The sequence below is a fragment of the Vanessa atalanta genome, chromosome 26, assembly GCF_905147765.1.
Source record: "Vanessa atalanta chromosome 26, ilVanAtal1.2, whole genome shotgun sequence".
Lineage (NCBI taxonomy): Eukaryota > Metazoa > Arthropoda > Insecta > Lepidoptera > Nymphalidae > Vanessa > Vanessa atalanta.
In genome coordinates this window covers 6570705-6589547 of record NC_061896.1, presented here as the reverse complement: position 1 = coordinate 6589547, position 18843 = coordinate 6570705, and the positions used below count along the sequence as shown (strand labels likewise).

The following is an 18843-nucleotide window of genomic DNA, read 5'->3' as shown; positions in this document are numbered from 1 at the left end:
ATCACTCAAAATGCTCTACAATTATGAAATAACTATTATAAAATAGATAATAATGTTATCCGAATTTAAAAATACTCTGACTAAATCTCAAGAAGTTTTTCAGAAAGTTACAGGTTCTGTTACTAGTCTTAGAATATTAAGCACAGGAAACAGAGTTTGCGCAGAGATTTGTGCATTATAATATAACTACACGGTAGTTATAATCTGTTTTGAGTGTATCGTGGTTGATGTCGGTCAGAAGGACATCATTTCTAGTACTTACTTGAAAGAAATCTTCGAACTAAGAATACTTAGTCTTGATTTGTTTTTGATATTATTAAAACACAATATCTACTTTAGTTATCAGAGTATTGCCAGGGTTGGGACACCTTTTATAGTAATGCTTATAAGTACTTACCTTTTTCTTGGCCAGTGACCATGAATAGCAAGCTTTAAATTTTATAAAGGTACGAATATAAAATTTATTGTGTAATTTAAAAACCACAAAAAAAAAAACAATTAATATTATTAATATTTTTATTAAATGATTTATTAATTTCGTTAAGATAATGTGACCTTACACTTAAATATTGGTATCAGCCGTTACTTATAATACAGCTAAAATAATGTTGCAAGCCTTAAAAAATAAAGTTTTTACACTGGTATTAGATTCGTAATGAAAATTACGTTTTGTACTTATGTTACAATTAACGTGAAAGGTAAATGCATTATAAAATGATTAAAAACAAAGTAATAAGTAAAACTTGAGGGCACAGTCACAATATATTTCTAATGAGATGTTTTTTTAACCTATAAAGATTATTCTTTATCTATAGAAACATGCTGTGGACGTATTTACAAATTATTAAGTAACTGTACCTTCGATATTAAAAAAAATACAGCAATGGTTTATAATATAGTTATATACTTTTTTAATTTATTCGATTTTAGAAGCAATGTAAAGTTGCCAGTATTTTTCATATGGTAACATTATTAATATAACTAATTAATAAGCGTGCACGAAGGATTTAATGCGATCTATATTCCTATATAATTTATAAATATGAAAAAATAATATTAAAACTTGCATTTTAACCACACAATTTCATAATATATGTATATACAAATATGTAAAAAAATGGTAATTAATTTGTCTTCAGTCTTCCACAAGGCACCGATATTCACCAATAATTGTATAAAAATAGTTGCCATTACATTTAATTAGGGAATTGGCACAGATTATTGTCTAAAATATTATCATCTTCAATTCCATTTCATAATCTAGTTTACTACAGAGGATAAATTATATTGAATTATTTCAAACCAGCAGTTACAGCGCTTTCCAGCTGCTGGTTTTTTTCTCGATACATCTCGTGTCTACACTTTAAGCGACGACGCGATACAAAACTGTTAGCTAAAATTATCCGAATCGTCGTTAACTTTTTTATACGACGTTCGATTTTTTTATCGGATCAGAATAACGCAGTGTTAGTAGAATCAATTATAAATCCGACACACATGTCAGTACTTATATCAGCTCTACCTTCGTTTATGTAATTAAAATCGATTACAAAATTAATCGATTAAATTCAAACGAATCGATATTATAATTGGAAATAAAATATACTTTTAATTAAAATAAAATATCACGAAACAATTATGTACTTTTAAGAGTATCTTTTCACTCATTCAAAAATCATAACGCAAAATTCATTGAACGACTACACAAATTCTGTATATAAAACGTATACAATATTATATACAAAATTGTATATTTAGTACAAAAATGGCAACACTATCAGTGTTGCTGTTTAAAAATTTATTTGAAATTGAACAACATTTCAAAAACCTTACATGTCAAGTAGATATATCAAAATTGAAATTGAAGTTTGTGACCGTATGCCATAAACATTGCCATAGCCATATTCGTGGCATTAAGAATAGCCATATTATTTATATCCCAACAAATATTGAAAAAGCAAATCGAAATAACGTTATCTGAGATTATTTCTATAGAACCCCTTATAAAATATGGCATAGTTGCCATACGGAATATGGCTGATGTACGCCGCCATATTGGCCATATCCCACAAAGTCACACCAAGTTTTTATTTTCGTTTTTTATTCTAAATACTCAGTGTACCCTTGGGCTCCGGTGAATATGACATCTATCCATATTCTGGCAGCTTCTCCAGAGGGCGCCATTAAATAATACCGTCTCTGGCGCGTCTTCACGATGAATGTTGTCTGTGGGTTCGGAGATTTCGATGTGTTGCCATGATCAAGATAGACTTCTTCAATAACCTGTAAACAATTTGTTTTTATAACTTTCTTAAATCATAAATTATTTTTATTATTCTTAAATTACAAAATCATTTGTAAAAACTACTACATATTATTCAATACAAGAATGTATAGATGATAAAAAAGCGTGGAGCTACTTGTTGAATTCCAGGATGTTGGCAGGATGTATTATATACACATGTTAATTAATTTAACTAACATAACTTTGTATGTTAAATATTGAAAAAGTAAAGAAGTTGTGAACTGAGTTTCTCCCGGTATTCTCAGTAGAATCTAGATTCCGAACCGGTGGTAACTTCATTTAATATAGTTTGTAAAATTCAAAAGTGCTTGTCAAAGCCTACTTGAATAAAGTATTTTTTATTTTGATTTGAGTACAAATTGAACACTCTACATATTAGACAATATATAAATACATAAAAAACGGTAATTAAGTTAACAGAATAAGTAGATCTTTAACAGAAGTTTGGTACTTCAAATCGAAGACTTAAAAGTTATCCATACGACAATTTAATCTCATGTTCGACGTTCAAGGAAAAAAATATCGTAAAAATTTTTACTTGTGACGTTTTTCCAGACGAATTCCAAAGTGGCTCATCTCATACAAATATATAAAATTGTGGAATTATGAAGTGAAACTTATTACAATAATACCTGGAAGTAAGCGCCGCCACGCGGTTTCTTCTCGCTCTTGTCCCAGTAGTAGACGAACGTTTTCGTTTCTCTATCGAAAACGAACCACCTAGAAAACGTTAACGGTTTTACTTGTAATTAACAGCTTTTACGATTCTATACTTACAGTTAATAAACATATCGAATATAAATAGAGATCACTTCGGTAGAAGCAAAATTAAAACAATAACAGGTCGACCAATTATAGAACAGTGGATCCGACAAACGTTCTGGAGGGTAGTGTCGGACTATTGAATTTGTCGGATTATAGAGTAGTGCCTAGGAGTTCCTATATTTCGGACTTTTTTACAAAAGAGTTCCTCGTAATCCGACAAATTACATATGGAATCATGTTATACTCTGAAGTACCGATCATACTCCCTACCAATCTACTTTCACATGTAGTAAAATTCAAACTAAGCAATCAGAATAATAATAAATATTGGACAACGTCACATACATTACTCTGATCCCAATGTAATTAGCTAAAGCACTTGTGTTATGGAAAATCAGAAATAACGACGGTACCACAAGCCCAACTCAAGACAACATAGAAAACTAATGAACTTTTTTTCTACATCGACTCGGCCGGGAATCGAACCCGTGTCCTCGGAGTTGCGTATCCATAAAAACCGGTGTACACACTACCCGACCACGGAGGTCGTTAAATCGCTAAGGCGCTTACAAGTTGTAACCAGCTCTATCATGCATTATCTACATTGGCGAAGATTGTCAATTAGCCAAGGGCCGGATTACCGGGAACGATTGCTGTGACACCAAAATATATACGGAAACCAGAGGATACGGGTCAGACATCTGAATACATAACACACATCTCAGGACAGTCCTGGGTTTTGGGTTCCGGGTGACAAAGATTGCTACCGAAATTACAAAGAGTTTTGGGCAGCTCGTACTAATCTATTTGAAGAATAAATGCAGAGGCTAAAGAAAGAGAAATTATACAATGAGAGATCAAGTGATTCGATTACCAGAACGAATATCTCCTTGTTCCAGCTGCATTTTATAAAAAAAAAAATACAATATAAATATCGTTTATAATCGTCAAACATGTGTACGAACCTTTTGGACCAGGTGTGGAACTTTGCCCCCAACTTGTGCAAGTAGCCGCGACAGGAAGTCGAGTTGACCGTCACGTAGGGGCACAACTCGATTTGATGTCCTGGATCGATACGATAAAACATAACAACGAGACCACAAAGCCGATAAAAAAAGAGAAAATAAAAAAAAAAAAAACACGTAACTGGCATAAAAAGTACGAAATAGTATCTATATTGAACTAAAAAAGAGGGTAGCGTTCAACCTCGGGAACTAAGATGTTATGTCCCTTGTGCCTGTGATTCCACTGGCTCACTCATCCTTCTAACCGGAACACAACAATACAGAGCACTGTTATTTGGCGGTAGAATATTTGATGAGTGGGTATCAACAAGTAAAATTTAACATTTAACGTTACTTGGGTCATCCCGTGGGGTCGGAGCGTGACGTTAAATTTTTTTATTAATTTTATTAGATACACAGATCAAAATAGCGTATCACAAAGATACGAAGTGATTTCTAACCGAATCTTACTGCTTTCTTTAAAATAAACGGTATTTCAGACATAACTGCGTTCAAAGCTTTATATATATATATATATATATATAGTACATGTATCTATATACCTGCGGATTCAACATGTCTCCGTAGATCGAAGTCGTCGCGGTCCACCGGCAAGTATCGCGTGAGCGGTCTCTGCCATTCGTTGGCAATACCGCGACGGCTGCGACGCGGTGCGTTGCCAGCCGATACTGAAAATACACATAACATTATTTATTTTTAGAGCTTAAACTTTCTACATAACATGTTTACATTTTAACGTACAAATTGTTCCTAATTTATTAGATACAAGGAACGGCTTCGGGTGTAGTTTGTTATTAAAGAAAATGTAAAATGCACTTAGCAATAAAATATTAAATAGGTAATAAATAACGTTAAGATTTATTTATTTATTAGTTTATGTGCGTATGTTTTTTTTTAAATAATAGCATCCCATAATTAATTAAGGAATTACTAATATTCCTTTTAAGGTTGTGTTATCAGTGGGTACGACAACAGCCCAAGGGGTCAGGAACGATCCTGCGACTTTTTACATCGCTAGGCGGCCCGTAAACGCTGACGTTGACGCTTTTAAAACGATATAAAAATTACTCATATTATATATGGCTCGTAGTCACTGTTCTTAAATTATACATCTTTCTGTAAGAATCTTCTACAAAGTATTAGAAAACTTATAAGATCGATAAAGTCAATTTTATTTATAACATGACCAAGTGAAATTCATTTTAATATATATATATATATAGAAGATTCTTTTTCATTATATGTAAATTTACAGACGTTAAAATTTTCCTTTTTTATTGGAACGAACCGGAATTTGAACCCAAGTCCATTGTCAGTTCACGACAAACCATGAACTATATAACAAAGGATATAATACATGAGTAAACTCACATATATTATCTCTGCTGAAGTCCGATGCGTGGCTGAGGGGACGACTGTCATCGCTTCGCTTGTCATCCTCTGTGGACTCGGTGCGAGAGTTTCGAACTTGAAGCTGCGAGAAAAATACAATATAAAAACCTTACAATGATGAACTCAGAACGACGGACAAATTGTATTTTGTTTATAGTTAAAATTTTATTATAACTAATTTAAAAAGGACTTGATTAGAACCGTCAAAATACAAAGTCAAAACTTACATAAGAAAAATTTAATATTTTGACAATATTTAAAAATACCTTTGAAAATTGTACAATTTAAATCCGTTAAAAATAATATAAGATTCATTTACTCCTTTTAAAATGCTATATACTGTATATCGTGGGTGCTTATATTCGTAACTTCGTACTATATATGTGATCACGTATTTTTGTCAATACCTACTAAAAACCTTTTTCTATATTAAATTAACTCTAAAATTCAATAAATACATACATTATATCTCAGTCTCCTGATTCCGATCACCTGATTATAATATAATTATTAATATATTTAAAAAATAATAATATATATTTATCTGTACAACCACAAGAAAGACCACATTTAAATCACTTATTTTTTTACTTTTCATTCGATATCTTAACGTTAAACGATAGCTGAAACAACCATACGAATTTGTAAAACGTAAGAAACATTAACATTTTAACATTAACAGCCTGCAAATTTCCCACCGCTGGGCTAAGCCCTTCTCCCTTTTGGGGAGAAGGTTAGGAGCATATTCCACCACTCTGCTCCACTTGGTGGAATACACATGTGGCAGAATTTCGTTGAAATTAGACACATTCAGGTTTCATCACGATGCAATTAAGCACTTGAAAATTCAGCGGTGTTTGAACCCGCAATCATCGGTTAAGATGTGCGCGTTCTAGCCACTGGACCATCTCGGCTCTAAGTTACTAATATGTCTTGCTGCAATGCATACTTACGAATAAGGGTTTCGGTGCACAATTATCGAGGCCCCAGCGCGAACTTTTTATCAGTGTAAGCCACACAGACATAATGCAGCACTCATTTATGTTCAATAATTTTTTTTTATTTGGATAACCTTTAAGCACTAATGTTCCTTGTTTAAAATTTTACGGTTTTATAATAACGACGTCTTCCGAACTATTTCATGTCAATATATTTTTTACATATGTTTATATACTTTATTATTATATACTTAAGTAAAATAATTGTATTGAATAATTGTATAGTAAGTGTCATGTTAGATAATGTTTAGGTTAAATTATTGCTATTTGTGATCTGTGGCTTAATTTCCAACAGATTTAACCAATAACAATGCGGGCGTCCCCCGGATGAAAAATATCTATTTTTCCTACCAAAGACTCAGACTTTCTTGTTCTTTCAACAAAGATTTTGGCTTCAACCAATTTCACCAACAATTAATTTTAAATCTCATTTCTAAATTCTTGTCTAACAGCAGGTGATTAGTTAAAAGATGCTGTCTTCTTCTTTCGAATGAAAAAACAATGATGATAAAAAGGGAAGTATTCAACCAAACAGCCGTTAAACATTTATTATTAGTTGTTTACGCGCTTCGCATCGCGTCTAACAAAGCAACGAAGACACGCGAATAGCACTCGCGGTATACACACGAAACCTTCAAGTGTAAAAATAATCCCACGTATATTATAAATGTGAAAGTCCGTACGTTGTGGTGTTTGTTACACAAACACGCTGAAGGGATTTGGATGATAAACTTAAACTTCCTTTATTCAACATAGAAGCACTTACTTATTGATGTTCAAATGAAGCACTACCACCGGTTTGGAAAAAGGAACACCCTGACCTGAGAAGAACCGGCGAAAGAAACTCAGCGGGTCTTTTTTTTTTCATTATTATAATATTTGGAAAAGAGCTCATAGCCTAACGTAACACATAGGTGGCAATTAGTTTAATTGGTGGTAGGGTTTTGCGCAAACCCGTCTTTGTAGGTACCACCCACTCATAATATATTCTACCGCCAATAACAATATTTAGTATGGTTTGTTCCGGTTGGAAGGTTAAGTGAGACAGTGTCACTACAGGCACAAGGGGCATAACGTCGTAGTTCCCAAGTTGAAGTAAGGCATGGTTAATATATCTTACAGAGCCAATGTTGGTGACCACTTACCATGAGGGTAATTCTGCCCGCCTACCTATCAAACCCGTATGAATAAGCACGTGATCAACATAAGTGGCTAAATTTCGACTCGTTATCGTGTAAACAACATTCCTTTACCGACACATGGCGGAGAGAATAATTTAAAAACTCACGTTTTATCGGTAAAAAATATATATTAAAACAATTTATTACAAACACAACGCGGCTGGCGATGCGTAGTGTATTTTCTGACAGAAATACCGCTGTGAAAATATTTCGTCGCGTAACGAATTAGGTATCGGACACACCTACCGTGCGAAGCGAAAGATCGTAATAGCTGTAAAATTAAGCGTCACGGAAAATAAACAGCTTGAGGCGCACTGCTGGAATATTTAACATAGAAAATATGGTCGCGTTTATTGCCGCCAGTAGGGTGGAAGAGGTCGACATTTTCCCTCTTAGACAGATAACTGGGCTATTCTTCTAACAAATTGACAGAGATGCAAGGCAAGAAACTCAGTAGTTACTCAGTTAGTCAAGAGTAACTACTGAGTTTCTTGCCGGTTCTTCTCGGTAGAATCTACATTCCGAACCGGTGGCAGCTTTACTTTAAATAGTTTGTTAAATGACGATTCAAAAGTGCTTGTAAAATCCTACTTGAATGAAGTATATTTTGATTTTGTTTTTTTTTTTGACACTTTATCACAATTGAATCGCTGCCATTCAGCCGTTTCCCTATTCGTATAACACGATACAGTTGCGGTCCGGTCGAAGTTAAATTTGAACAACATATTGGTTACAATCAATCTGAGTTTTTTTTAAGAGGAAGCCAGTCGAACGATTGGAGTAGAATCGGGAACGTATCATATTCGATATACTTCAGTAGAATTGACCCTCTGATCGATTACAGGCCACCATTAAAAAGAGAGACCTGTGCAGGAGTTATGTATGTATATATATATATTTTAATATTATTATAAGTGCTCCACATATGTGCTACTCGTGCCGTTATTATATCATATTATTTATTAAATTTAATAATTTAATTAAGATATTTCAATATGCCTGCATTTTATTTCCAAGCAGCATCACAATCTCAATACTTGGATTGCAAATGAAATAATACTGCACAAGTATTTCTATACAGGGATACTATTTTCTCATTCTGTCTCCTGACTGATTTCGACCAAGGTGCTCAATTCAACTAGCCAACTGCACAGGACACGTAGCGCACTATACATCATCATCCTCGTGCCCTTATCCCAATTTTCTTTGGGCTCGGCGCAGCATCTCTGCCTGACGTCATCTCACAAGTAACATTCTTTCCAGCCATATGGTCTTTCACACAATCCATCCATCGTTTCTTTGGTCGCCCCTTCCTCTAACCCCTTCATCCATCCACGTTGCTCAAGACCTTCCTCACAACATGATCCTCATTCCTCCGCATAACATGCCCATACCATGACAGCCGGCTTCCATGTAACTTCTCGCTTACCGGTGCCACATTCAAACGTCCTCTACTATTAATTTACTCTAAGAATCCAAGTGGATAGTAATCCATCATCACTGTGAAGGAGATCTGGACCAATGGCTTTACGTGTTTTGTAAGGCACTGGAGTGAAAACACTGCCATCACCCAAACACCGACTAATGGGAATTACGCCTAAGGTCTAAACTAAAAATTTCGAAACTGCAAATGACACAGTCACTTTTATAAAACACAAATAACTCGCTAATAGTATTCGAAACGCAACGACAATTTACGCAACTATATTAAATATTATATAAAAAATATATGTTTTATTTTTATCGTGTTAATGTATTTATTATTATAAGAAAACAATTTAAAGTAAATATTTCTCTAGAGATTAGTTGTAACGAATTTCAGGTGAATCGTGTCCAGCTGGCATGAACGCAAAACGTTGTCACCCTACAGGAAACGTGCGTGGGAAAACATGTATTAGAATCTTCCTAAATATTAATATATCGCTTAACTAATATAATTAGCTATTAACGCTGTCAGCACTCAATTACTTATATTTATTGGAGATTTTGTCTACATTATTCCAAAGGACTAAAGACAAACACACCTGACATATACATATTCCATGTGATTTGTTAAATAGCGACACGACATTGCGACTCTGTAAGAATTCACTTCGTATCTCACTCGTCACAAATGTTGACAACTGACTTACAGTGATACGCCATCTTGATATATGTATCCTATCTATTTTATAATTATTATAGTCAATGACACATGTCACTTACTGTTCTGACATTTCCCGCTCGTGTCCTGCGGTGAGTTACTGAGCGGAGCCTTACTGTTCTCCATTATCATATATTTATGTATAATATAATTATATTCTTAAATAACTTATCTATTAACATATATGTATACTTTCAGAGTTCTGATCGTAATTTCGCCGACATTCAAAAAGTCATTGCTTCACGAATCCATAATGAATGTCACAGATTATATTATTCAAGATCTCGACCGGTCCTATTTATAATCTTTGATCAAGAGACTCCCTTCGGGATGTTTTTAACAAAATGGGAATACTCACCTACTTGAATTAAGTACATTACGCATATATAAATATAAAAGCGAAATATTGATTTATTTATTTATATTTTGAAAAACACAATGGCGCCGTCTGATTGTCATCGCGGTTGTCATATAAAATCCTATTTATATAATAGAGGTATGTATCCGAATATCCACTAAAACATCGGCTATCGACTTCACAGCTATAATTCTGTAATGTGCGATCGCTTAACCCGTAAACATCAGATGCGAAAATCTGTACAAATTATTTAAGTCACCGCCACACCTACGCGACATAAAATTTATTTTACACTCGTAATATAGAAATTAAAATCTTGCATGTAAACAGTTATTATTGCTGGGATATAGAGTTTTATTACGTTTTAATTTATTATTATTTTTAATGTGTTAATTTCACGTGTTTCTCGTGATTAAAGTAATATAATATTATCGTACGTGTTTTTGAGAATTTGTGTAACATCGAATTGAAATTTGACGAAAATTGTGCCAACCAAAAAACTATGCCAAGTTCAAAATAAACTTGTTGGTAGGGCTTTATCGAAACTCGACTAGGCAGGTACCATCACTTATTTTACTGCTAAGCACTACTAATTAATTCCAGTTTAAAAGAGCAAATGAGCCGGTGTAATTAAAGACACAAGGCTTTATAAGCTTCATAGCTCCCAATGTTGGTTACGCATTGGAGATGATTAATATTTCTTATAGCGCCAATGTCTGTGGACGTTGGCGACCACATACATAAACCAGCCCCTACCAACGTAACCTATTGAAAAAAAAAATAACCTAAATTTGAAACAACATTACTAATGCTTTATAATATTCTATAAATAATTTTAAGATGTGCATATGTAGGTTATCTCCCGTAAACATAATAATTGTAAACATGATCTTCAAAGCTACCTTGAATAAAGTATATTTTTAATTTGGAGGTTAGATTCGCAAATTTTATAATAGGTTTGACACATACCGTATTAAACATGGCCGAGATTAGGTACAAGTATAAAAATATATATATACTAACGGAACATATCTTGTAATAGATTTCCCATTTGATAACTTGTTTCCTATTCAATAACGACAATATTTCTACTAATATTATAAAAGGTAAAGTTTGTATGTTAGTTATTAGATCACGGAAAAAGGCTGGAGCGATTTGGATATAATTTGGAATACGAATAGGTTTTGTCATTTTTCTCGCTGATAAAACGCTCTTACGAGTTTCCTCTACATAAAGGGGGGAGAACGTGGTACTCGCCGGCATCTAAAACGCTCGTTGCGCTCCAGCACACCGGCATACCCACTAAAAACAGCGGTACCTACTCCGTCTATTAGGTACATCACTGGATCGCTTGTTCATGTCGTGCATACCGCGATGACAGAGCTTATGGCCAATAACATTTTAAAATTATGAGAAAATATGATACTCATAGCATTTGTACAAGGAACAAACGCAATATTTTTTATTTAAAGTCTCCAGTACTTCCAGTATTTAAATACTCCTGTCATTCGACTGTATAGACTTAGTAACCTTTTTTGTGAGTTAATGTATACGGTTCCACAACAGGAACCTAGAAAGCGTTCAAAATGCCCCTGTTGACATTTTTTTTTTTTGGAAAGAACGCTTGTCTTAAAGGTTATATAGTTAAATATATAATTGTGAGTTTATGATTGACAGCACGCCTTGGGAATGAAACGATCGCTTCCTGACTAATCATTTTCATATTGAATGATTAGTCAGGAATGTCTGTCTTTTCGCGCCAACTGAAACGCTAGGAAATCCTACAATTGAAAAAAGAAGACCCGTTGAGTTTCTTACGCGGATTATTCTCAGGTCAGAGTATTTTCTTTTCCGCACCGTTGGTAATGTTTAATTTGACAATCAATAAGTAAGTGTAATGCTTCTATAATGAATTAAGGAATTTTAGTTTGTTTTTTTTCTTCAATATAATTGTTTATCTAAAAGTTTTGAGCATATGTTTTAAAAAACGATCAAAATATCGCAAAGTTATTCTCCGTTAACAGCCAACCAGTCTACCAAGAGCGATAAATGTTATCCGTCCCACGCCCTTGCCAAATGCATGATATCAAAGATCGTTTAACATTTTCGAAACTGAATTGAAATTATTCTCATCGTTTTAGTGGCAATTTCATTGCTTGAAACCCGATGTTGGAGCAAAAACGATATAAATATTATGTACAAGCGACGCGCCTCGGCTTCGTTCATAAATTATTATTAATAAAGAAAATTGTATGATAAAATTATGGATTAAAAAAAAACAGACAACAATAAATTTATATTATTTGAAATTAAATTAAAAATAACAATAAATAAACAAATCGTTTTGTCTGCTAGTTAGTGGTAGGACTTTTTCAAGTCCGTCTGGGTCACCCACTCATCACCAAACTTCTACCGCCAAACAGCAATACTCAGTATTTTCATGTTCAGGTTAGAAGGGTGAGTGAGCCATTGTACAGGCACAAGGTACATAACATCATAGCTCGTAAGGTTGGTGGCGCATTAGCGGTGTAAGGAATGGTTACTGTCTGACAGCGCCAATGTCTATGGGAGGTGGTGGTTACTATAAGTTGGCACGTTTGCCCAGCCTGCATATATCTTAAATTAATGTCTATGGGCGGTGGTGACCACTTAACATCAGGTGGCCCATATGCTCGTCCACCAACCAATGCCATAAAAAAAAAGAAGTTTTATCTCGAATGTTTGGAAAATGTTCGAAAAATGGCGCTTTCTTTTGAAAAAAAAAAACGAGACGATTTGAAATAATTTACAACGCTTTTGATGTCGAGTGATACATTTAAATGATCCAACATTACCGCGGGGTGCGTCAGACGTCCATTCTCAAGGTCATTCCGATTGTTACGTCAAGATTCCTCACCGTTACAAGTAATAAAAAATTTCATCGTTCAGTGTGAAGTTTTCATTTTCTTGCCAAATCGGATTGCGTTAAGGATAACTAGTCAGCTGGATGATCTTTATGCTGGTGTTATGTCATAGATGCAAAAGAGGACCAATAATTTAACTTTTCTTACAAAATTTTGAACTAAATTTCGACCGCGACTTCATTCAGGTATTATTCACACAATATCTTTATAAATTATAGCCTGTGTGTTATTCTGATGTATAAGCTATATTATTGTAAAGTTTCACTAAAATCCATTCAGTAGTTTTTGCGTGAAAGAGTAACAAACATCCATACGTTACAAGCTTTCGCTTTTATAATATTTTATCTATTTTGGATAGATATATTAAAAATATATCAATACCTATTTATAAGGAATTAATAATATTCATATTTACCCCTACGATTCAGCTTAAAGATTGTGCTAGGAGTGGGGACGGCTTTGGTCAGGATCTGACCAGAGAAACTACGGCTTTTTTACATCTATACAAATAATTAAAACGATTTTGTCCGTGATTTAAATGTAACAGCATTTTGAAAGTAATTATGGCAATACGAAAATGTATTTACAGTATAGACGATACGCGAATGCACTCGGTAAAGAACCGCCCTTAGAGAAACAATTCGATGTACGAGTATATTCATCGAAACAAATATTTGATAATGCTTATTTACAATAATTATTACTAGAATCGCCTATGGTCGGAATTAGCTCATTTTGTTTGGGCGAAATTCTTGTGTTCGTATATATCTACTATAGTTTGCAATCATCATAGACTGATCTGCAGTACAACTACAAAACGCCTGAACGTTACTGACGCATTTCAACCGCAGTACCATCATAGAACTGGCAATGTTTATGAACTGTTTTATAACCAACTTTTTTTATATGTTATAGGGGGCAAACGAGCAGGAGGCTCACTTGATGGAAAGTGATTATCACCGCCCATGCAACACCAGGGAGGTTGCAGGTGCCGGCCTTTTAGGAAGGAGTACGCTCTTTTTTTGAAGGTTCCCAAGTCGTATCGGTTCGGAAAAACCGCCGGCGCAAGCTGGTTCCAAAGAGTAGTTGTGCGAGGCAGAAAATGTCTTAAAAATCGCGTTGTTGTGGATTTTCGGACATCTAAGTGGTACTTCTATCAAAATCAAAAACAAAATATTCTTTATCCAAGTAGGCTCGTAAAATCACTTTTGAATCGTCATGTTACACTGTTGAATTAAATTTAAAGCAACCACCGGTTCGGAAAGTAAATTCTTCCGAAAAGAACCGGCAAGAAATTCAATAGAAAGTAGTTTCAATTAATAGTCATCTATCGAAACGAAACTGGATTTTTGTTCACACGGGTACAATAAGGGTATATTTTATTTATTTATTTGAAACCAAAACCAAATAATGTACATGGATGTTTTATACCTTATGGATAATATTACAATTTGTATGTACTTATTCTATGAGTACAAGCGCCTGAACTAGGCCGAGCCTGTCTCAGACGCTAGTCTCTTCCGATGACGTCAAACAATTATTATACGAATATACAGTGACATACTAAGAAGTATGTAGTAACAGTAACATTTACAACTTTAAGATTGAAGAAAAACGTAAAACGTAAATATATTATCGGCTTTTCTCTAACATAACATCCAAGCATTATACATACTTACCTCTTGAATAGCTCGGTTTATTAACGAAAAGCGCAACCGCATTAAAATCCGTTGCGCAGTTTAAAAGATCTAAGCGTACAGACGGCGGAAAACGACTTTTTTTTATACGGCGTCTACGCCGATCTAGATTGGAACACAGCTATAGAGAACATTTATGTTTCGATTCGATTGGGATAGTGACCATGTTCGTAGAATTTAACCTCTGTTTAGGCGTTTAGGCTGTTTTAATTTTAACTAAAACAGACAGTTTCAGAAGTCAGGTTAGAATTAAGTCATGAGGAGTTATGCACTTTGTACCGACATTGTTTATAATTATTTATACTTTATTGGACAGCGAGAAATATATCTTTTAAAAAAAGTTCAGCTTAGGTTTAGTTTAGGTTTTAAGGTGTTTAGGTTTCAATACTAAAATTATTCTCTACCAGTCAACCTTAGAAAGTTTCAGAAAGAAAGTTTGTGAGCGTGCAAAAGAATAAATAATGATTTTACAGTCAGTTTGCTTAAATTATATGATATTAAATATTAGACAAAAAAGTTTTTAATGTCAGTCGCTTAAAAGCGTCACGTGGGCTGTAACACGCCTGAAACGCAAATATGCGTATTGAGACGGGTTTAATATTACGTAGATGTTGTCGTTTATTATTGTTATTTTCTACCGTTTACGTGCACGAAATTTCAGAGAGATTAACTGCAGGCCAGCTGAATAAGATTCCATTTCATTACACGATATTACACACCCATGGACTACATACAACTATTTTTGACAGGTAATTTTTTCATACCTTTATTTAGCCTCATTGAGATAACGTAATCTAACATCTTTAGAGTATACTGTTCGAAATGATTTCATTTTATTGTAATCGAGCTCCACTATTCGACTTTTTTATCTATACAGGTATAACATTAACCAGTACAGATGAACTATGAAACGTTATCATACCAAGCGAATATTTAAAACAAAGTGTTATTTCGTGTGTTTTGTAATTCAAATGTAAAACAATTAAAGTCAGGTTTTCTTCGACAATGTTACAAATCATTAATGAAATGAAAAAAAAATCCTAAAAGTATCAAGATTTGTTAGTTTCGTAAAGTATTGCAAAAAGGTCAAAACAGCAGTTATTTTATTTATTTTGTTTATTACTTGATATTATTAAATGCAACAATATTGGTCTGTATAACATCTATTTGGCACCAATATAATAGCCGCGTAATAAACACTACAGTATGGCAAAGTGAACAGTTGGCCGAAGGTCTTTGCCAAAACCATCGTACTAATAATCTACCAGACAATATGATTAAACGCCTTCCACTGAGTAACGGTTTATTGTATTCGTTATACAATACCGATTTTGCGAAGAGTATATATACATCCTTCCTAAAGTAATGTATTCTTATATATGTTACTGTAAAAGCTCGAACTACGGTAAATCTTAAGATTTTCCAGTAAAACTTAAGATTTACCGATTATGAATGGTAAATGTCCATAAAACTTAAACGATTTACATGTTAGGTTAGGTTGGAATGGTAAAATTCGTCCCTTTATAATATTTATTATAAAGAGGCGACTTGTAAGTATTTACTTACATTTACCAACTCATGTCGGTAAATCTTAGGTTTTACTGGAAAATCTTAAGATTTATCTTAGTTCGAGCTTTTACAGTAACATATATATAAACCTTTCGCAGACATTTTTGTCTTTACCTATTAATAAATATAATTATTACTCTGAGAAAATTCTAAATTCGACGACAATAGTCGTCATGATTATAGTTCATAATTTTATTAAATTAATTATTATTAAAATATATGTATATATATATAGATGCAGTATAATATTTATAGCGCAATTAATTTAATAGATATAAAATAAAACAAAAGCGTAATAATATCATTTAAAATGCTTGAGTGTTCGTTAATACATATCTTATATATTTTTTATTTTTTTTGTCGTATTAATGACACGTTCTTTAAATTGGTATTATTTAATTCATCGAACTGACGCATGAAAATGTTTACAAGTTTCTACATGGCGAAACTCAATAAAGATGGAGGAATTATTGTTTGTTTAATCTTTCGGAATCTGGAATTTGTTTATAAATATTACCACGATAATTAAACAATTATTTTTGTATATTCATAGATAATTAAGTTACTATATCATTAAAAAAAAGTTTTTGTAAGTTTATTATGGAAATACATCATTTTTATTTTTTTTATTATTATTATTATTCTTATTTGACATTATTATAAAGTAAATTAATTGTTTTTTTTTTTTATATTGATAAGTAAATCACAGAAATAATTTACACCACAAAAAAAAAGCACTCCGGTCACTTATTATCGTACTTAAAAAAAAACACGTCGTTTCAACCGAAACTTTTCGCGCCAACTGAAACGTCAAGAACAACTTTTTAATTTAAAAATATATTTTTATGGCACCTTGACACTAGCCCCGATGCCAGCCGGTTTTACACTGACACTACGAATAATTTAAAAGTTAATTTTAGTTTTCTGAAATCGTGGGCGAACACCGATTGTATTAATGTTTACGTCCATAGTCATCTTTTAATAGGTTATTTTTTAGTTTTATAATGGTAACTAGATTGCTTTTGATTAATACTCTTTGACGTGTCGGTGATGTATTCGGGATGTACTTTGATTTTTATGAACGATCCATCAAGTATTTTAGTGCATTCCAATTTTAAATATAAGCGTTCTTTTTGCTGAATTTTGAATTGAATCTTCATTGGCCGCGTGAGGTAAAGTATATGTTACGTTTTTGGAACAGAATAAAATTACGAACACGTGTATTGAGTTCCATTTTTAAACAGTTTCAGAAAAATATATTTCCAAAATGCTAACTTTTTGAAAGAAACAAATTTAAATGATGCAATTAGTTTTATTTAATGTCGATTCTAATTGAGTCCATATATTTTTTTAAGTAAGTATATCAATATTTTATTGTAATTCATTTAACTAGTTAAATCCAGATATATATATTTTAACATAATAGGTAGACGGACAATTGCTCTACCTGATGCTAAGTAGGCATAACTGCCGTTACATTGGCACTGTAAGAAATATTAACCATTCCTTATATCACATCTTGAGATGTTATGACATATACCGAATACAGAAATACTTAGTACTACTGTTTGCCAGTAGAATGTCTAATATAGACGGGCTTGCAAAAAACCCTACCACGAATTAAAGGAACTAACTACAGATACTCACATAATATTCGACATAAGCTCGAATATGCAAATGCGTTTACATAGTAATTAAAAAAAAATCGTAAACAATGGTAATAATTAATTTTATTACAACTTAACAAATTTTAAAACATAAATATAATAAAAATGACTCAATCATTAACACTAAATAGTTTCAGTTGAAGTCATTAATGTTTGAAGTTGCTGTGATAACGCGGAACAAAGGTAGTGTATGTGTGAATACTAAAAATATGTACTGATAACTGATAACGCGTGCTGATAACGCGACGCTCAATGTAAATAAGAATGTTTAACGCATTTCAACATCACGTTAACATAACGTAAGCTCATGATCTGCGATGGTGGTTCGTCGTCGGATATAACACGAATCGTAAATTATTATGTTCCAATCTTGAGACCAATTGTTTTGTTAAATATATTTAATAGCATTAGCAGCCTATAAATTTTCCCACTGCTGGGCTAAAGGCCTCCTCTCCCATTGAGGAGAAGGTTTGGAGCATATTCCACCACGCTGTTCCAATGCGGGTTGGCGGAATACACATGTGGTAAAATTTCGTTGAAATTAGACACATGCAGGTTTCCTCACGATGTTTTCCTTCACCGCCGAGCACGAGATGAATTATAAACACAAATTAAGCACATGGAAATTCAGTGGTGCCTGCCTGGGTTTGAACCCGAAATCATCGGTTAAGATGCACGCGTTCTAACCACTGAGCCATCTCGGCATATTTAATAGTATATATTCCTATTTACCCTTCCTTTTAAGCTTATCACTTGCATTAGGACGACAATAACCCAAGGGGTCAAGACATATTGACATTTTAATTCAACTAACATATAACGAATACGATACGAAATCGA

General features: G+C 33.3%; 1 protein-coding gene across 1 annotated transcript in view; it reads right to left on the bottom strand.

Annotated features, from left to right (window-relative positions):
* Positions 1–502: 502 nt before the first annotated feature.
* The window catches only part of LOC125074075, a 99044-nt gene continuing 80703 nt past the window's right edge, over positions 503–18843 (bottom strand). Inside the window, exons 15-19 of the mRNA XM_047685307.1 lie at positions 5467–5569; positions 4638–4763; positions 4036–4135; positions 2938–3025; positions 503–2283 (exon numbers count right to left, since the gene is read on the bottom strand). Coding sequence (XP_047541263.1) covers positions 2101–2283; positions 2938–3025; positions 4036–4135; positions 4638–4763; positions 5467–5569 — 600 coding nt within the window. The 3' untranslated portion in view covers positions 503–2100. The remainder of the gene's footprint in view (positions 2284–2937; positions 3026–4035; positions 4136–4637; positions 4764–5466; positions 5570–18843) is intronic.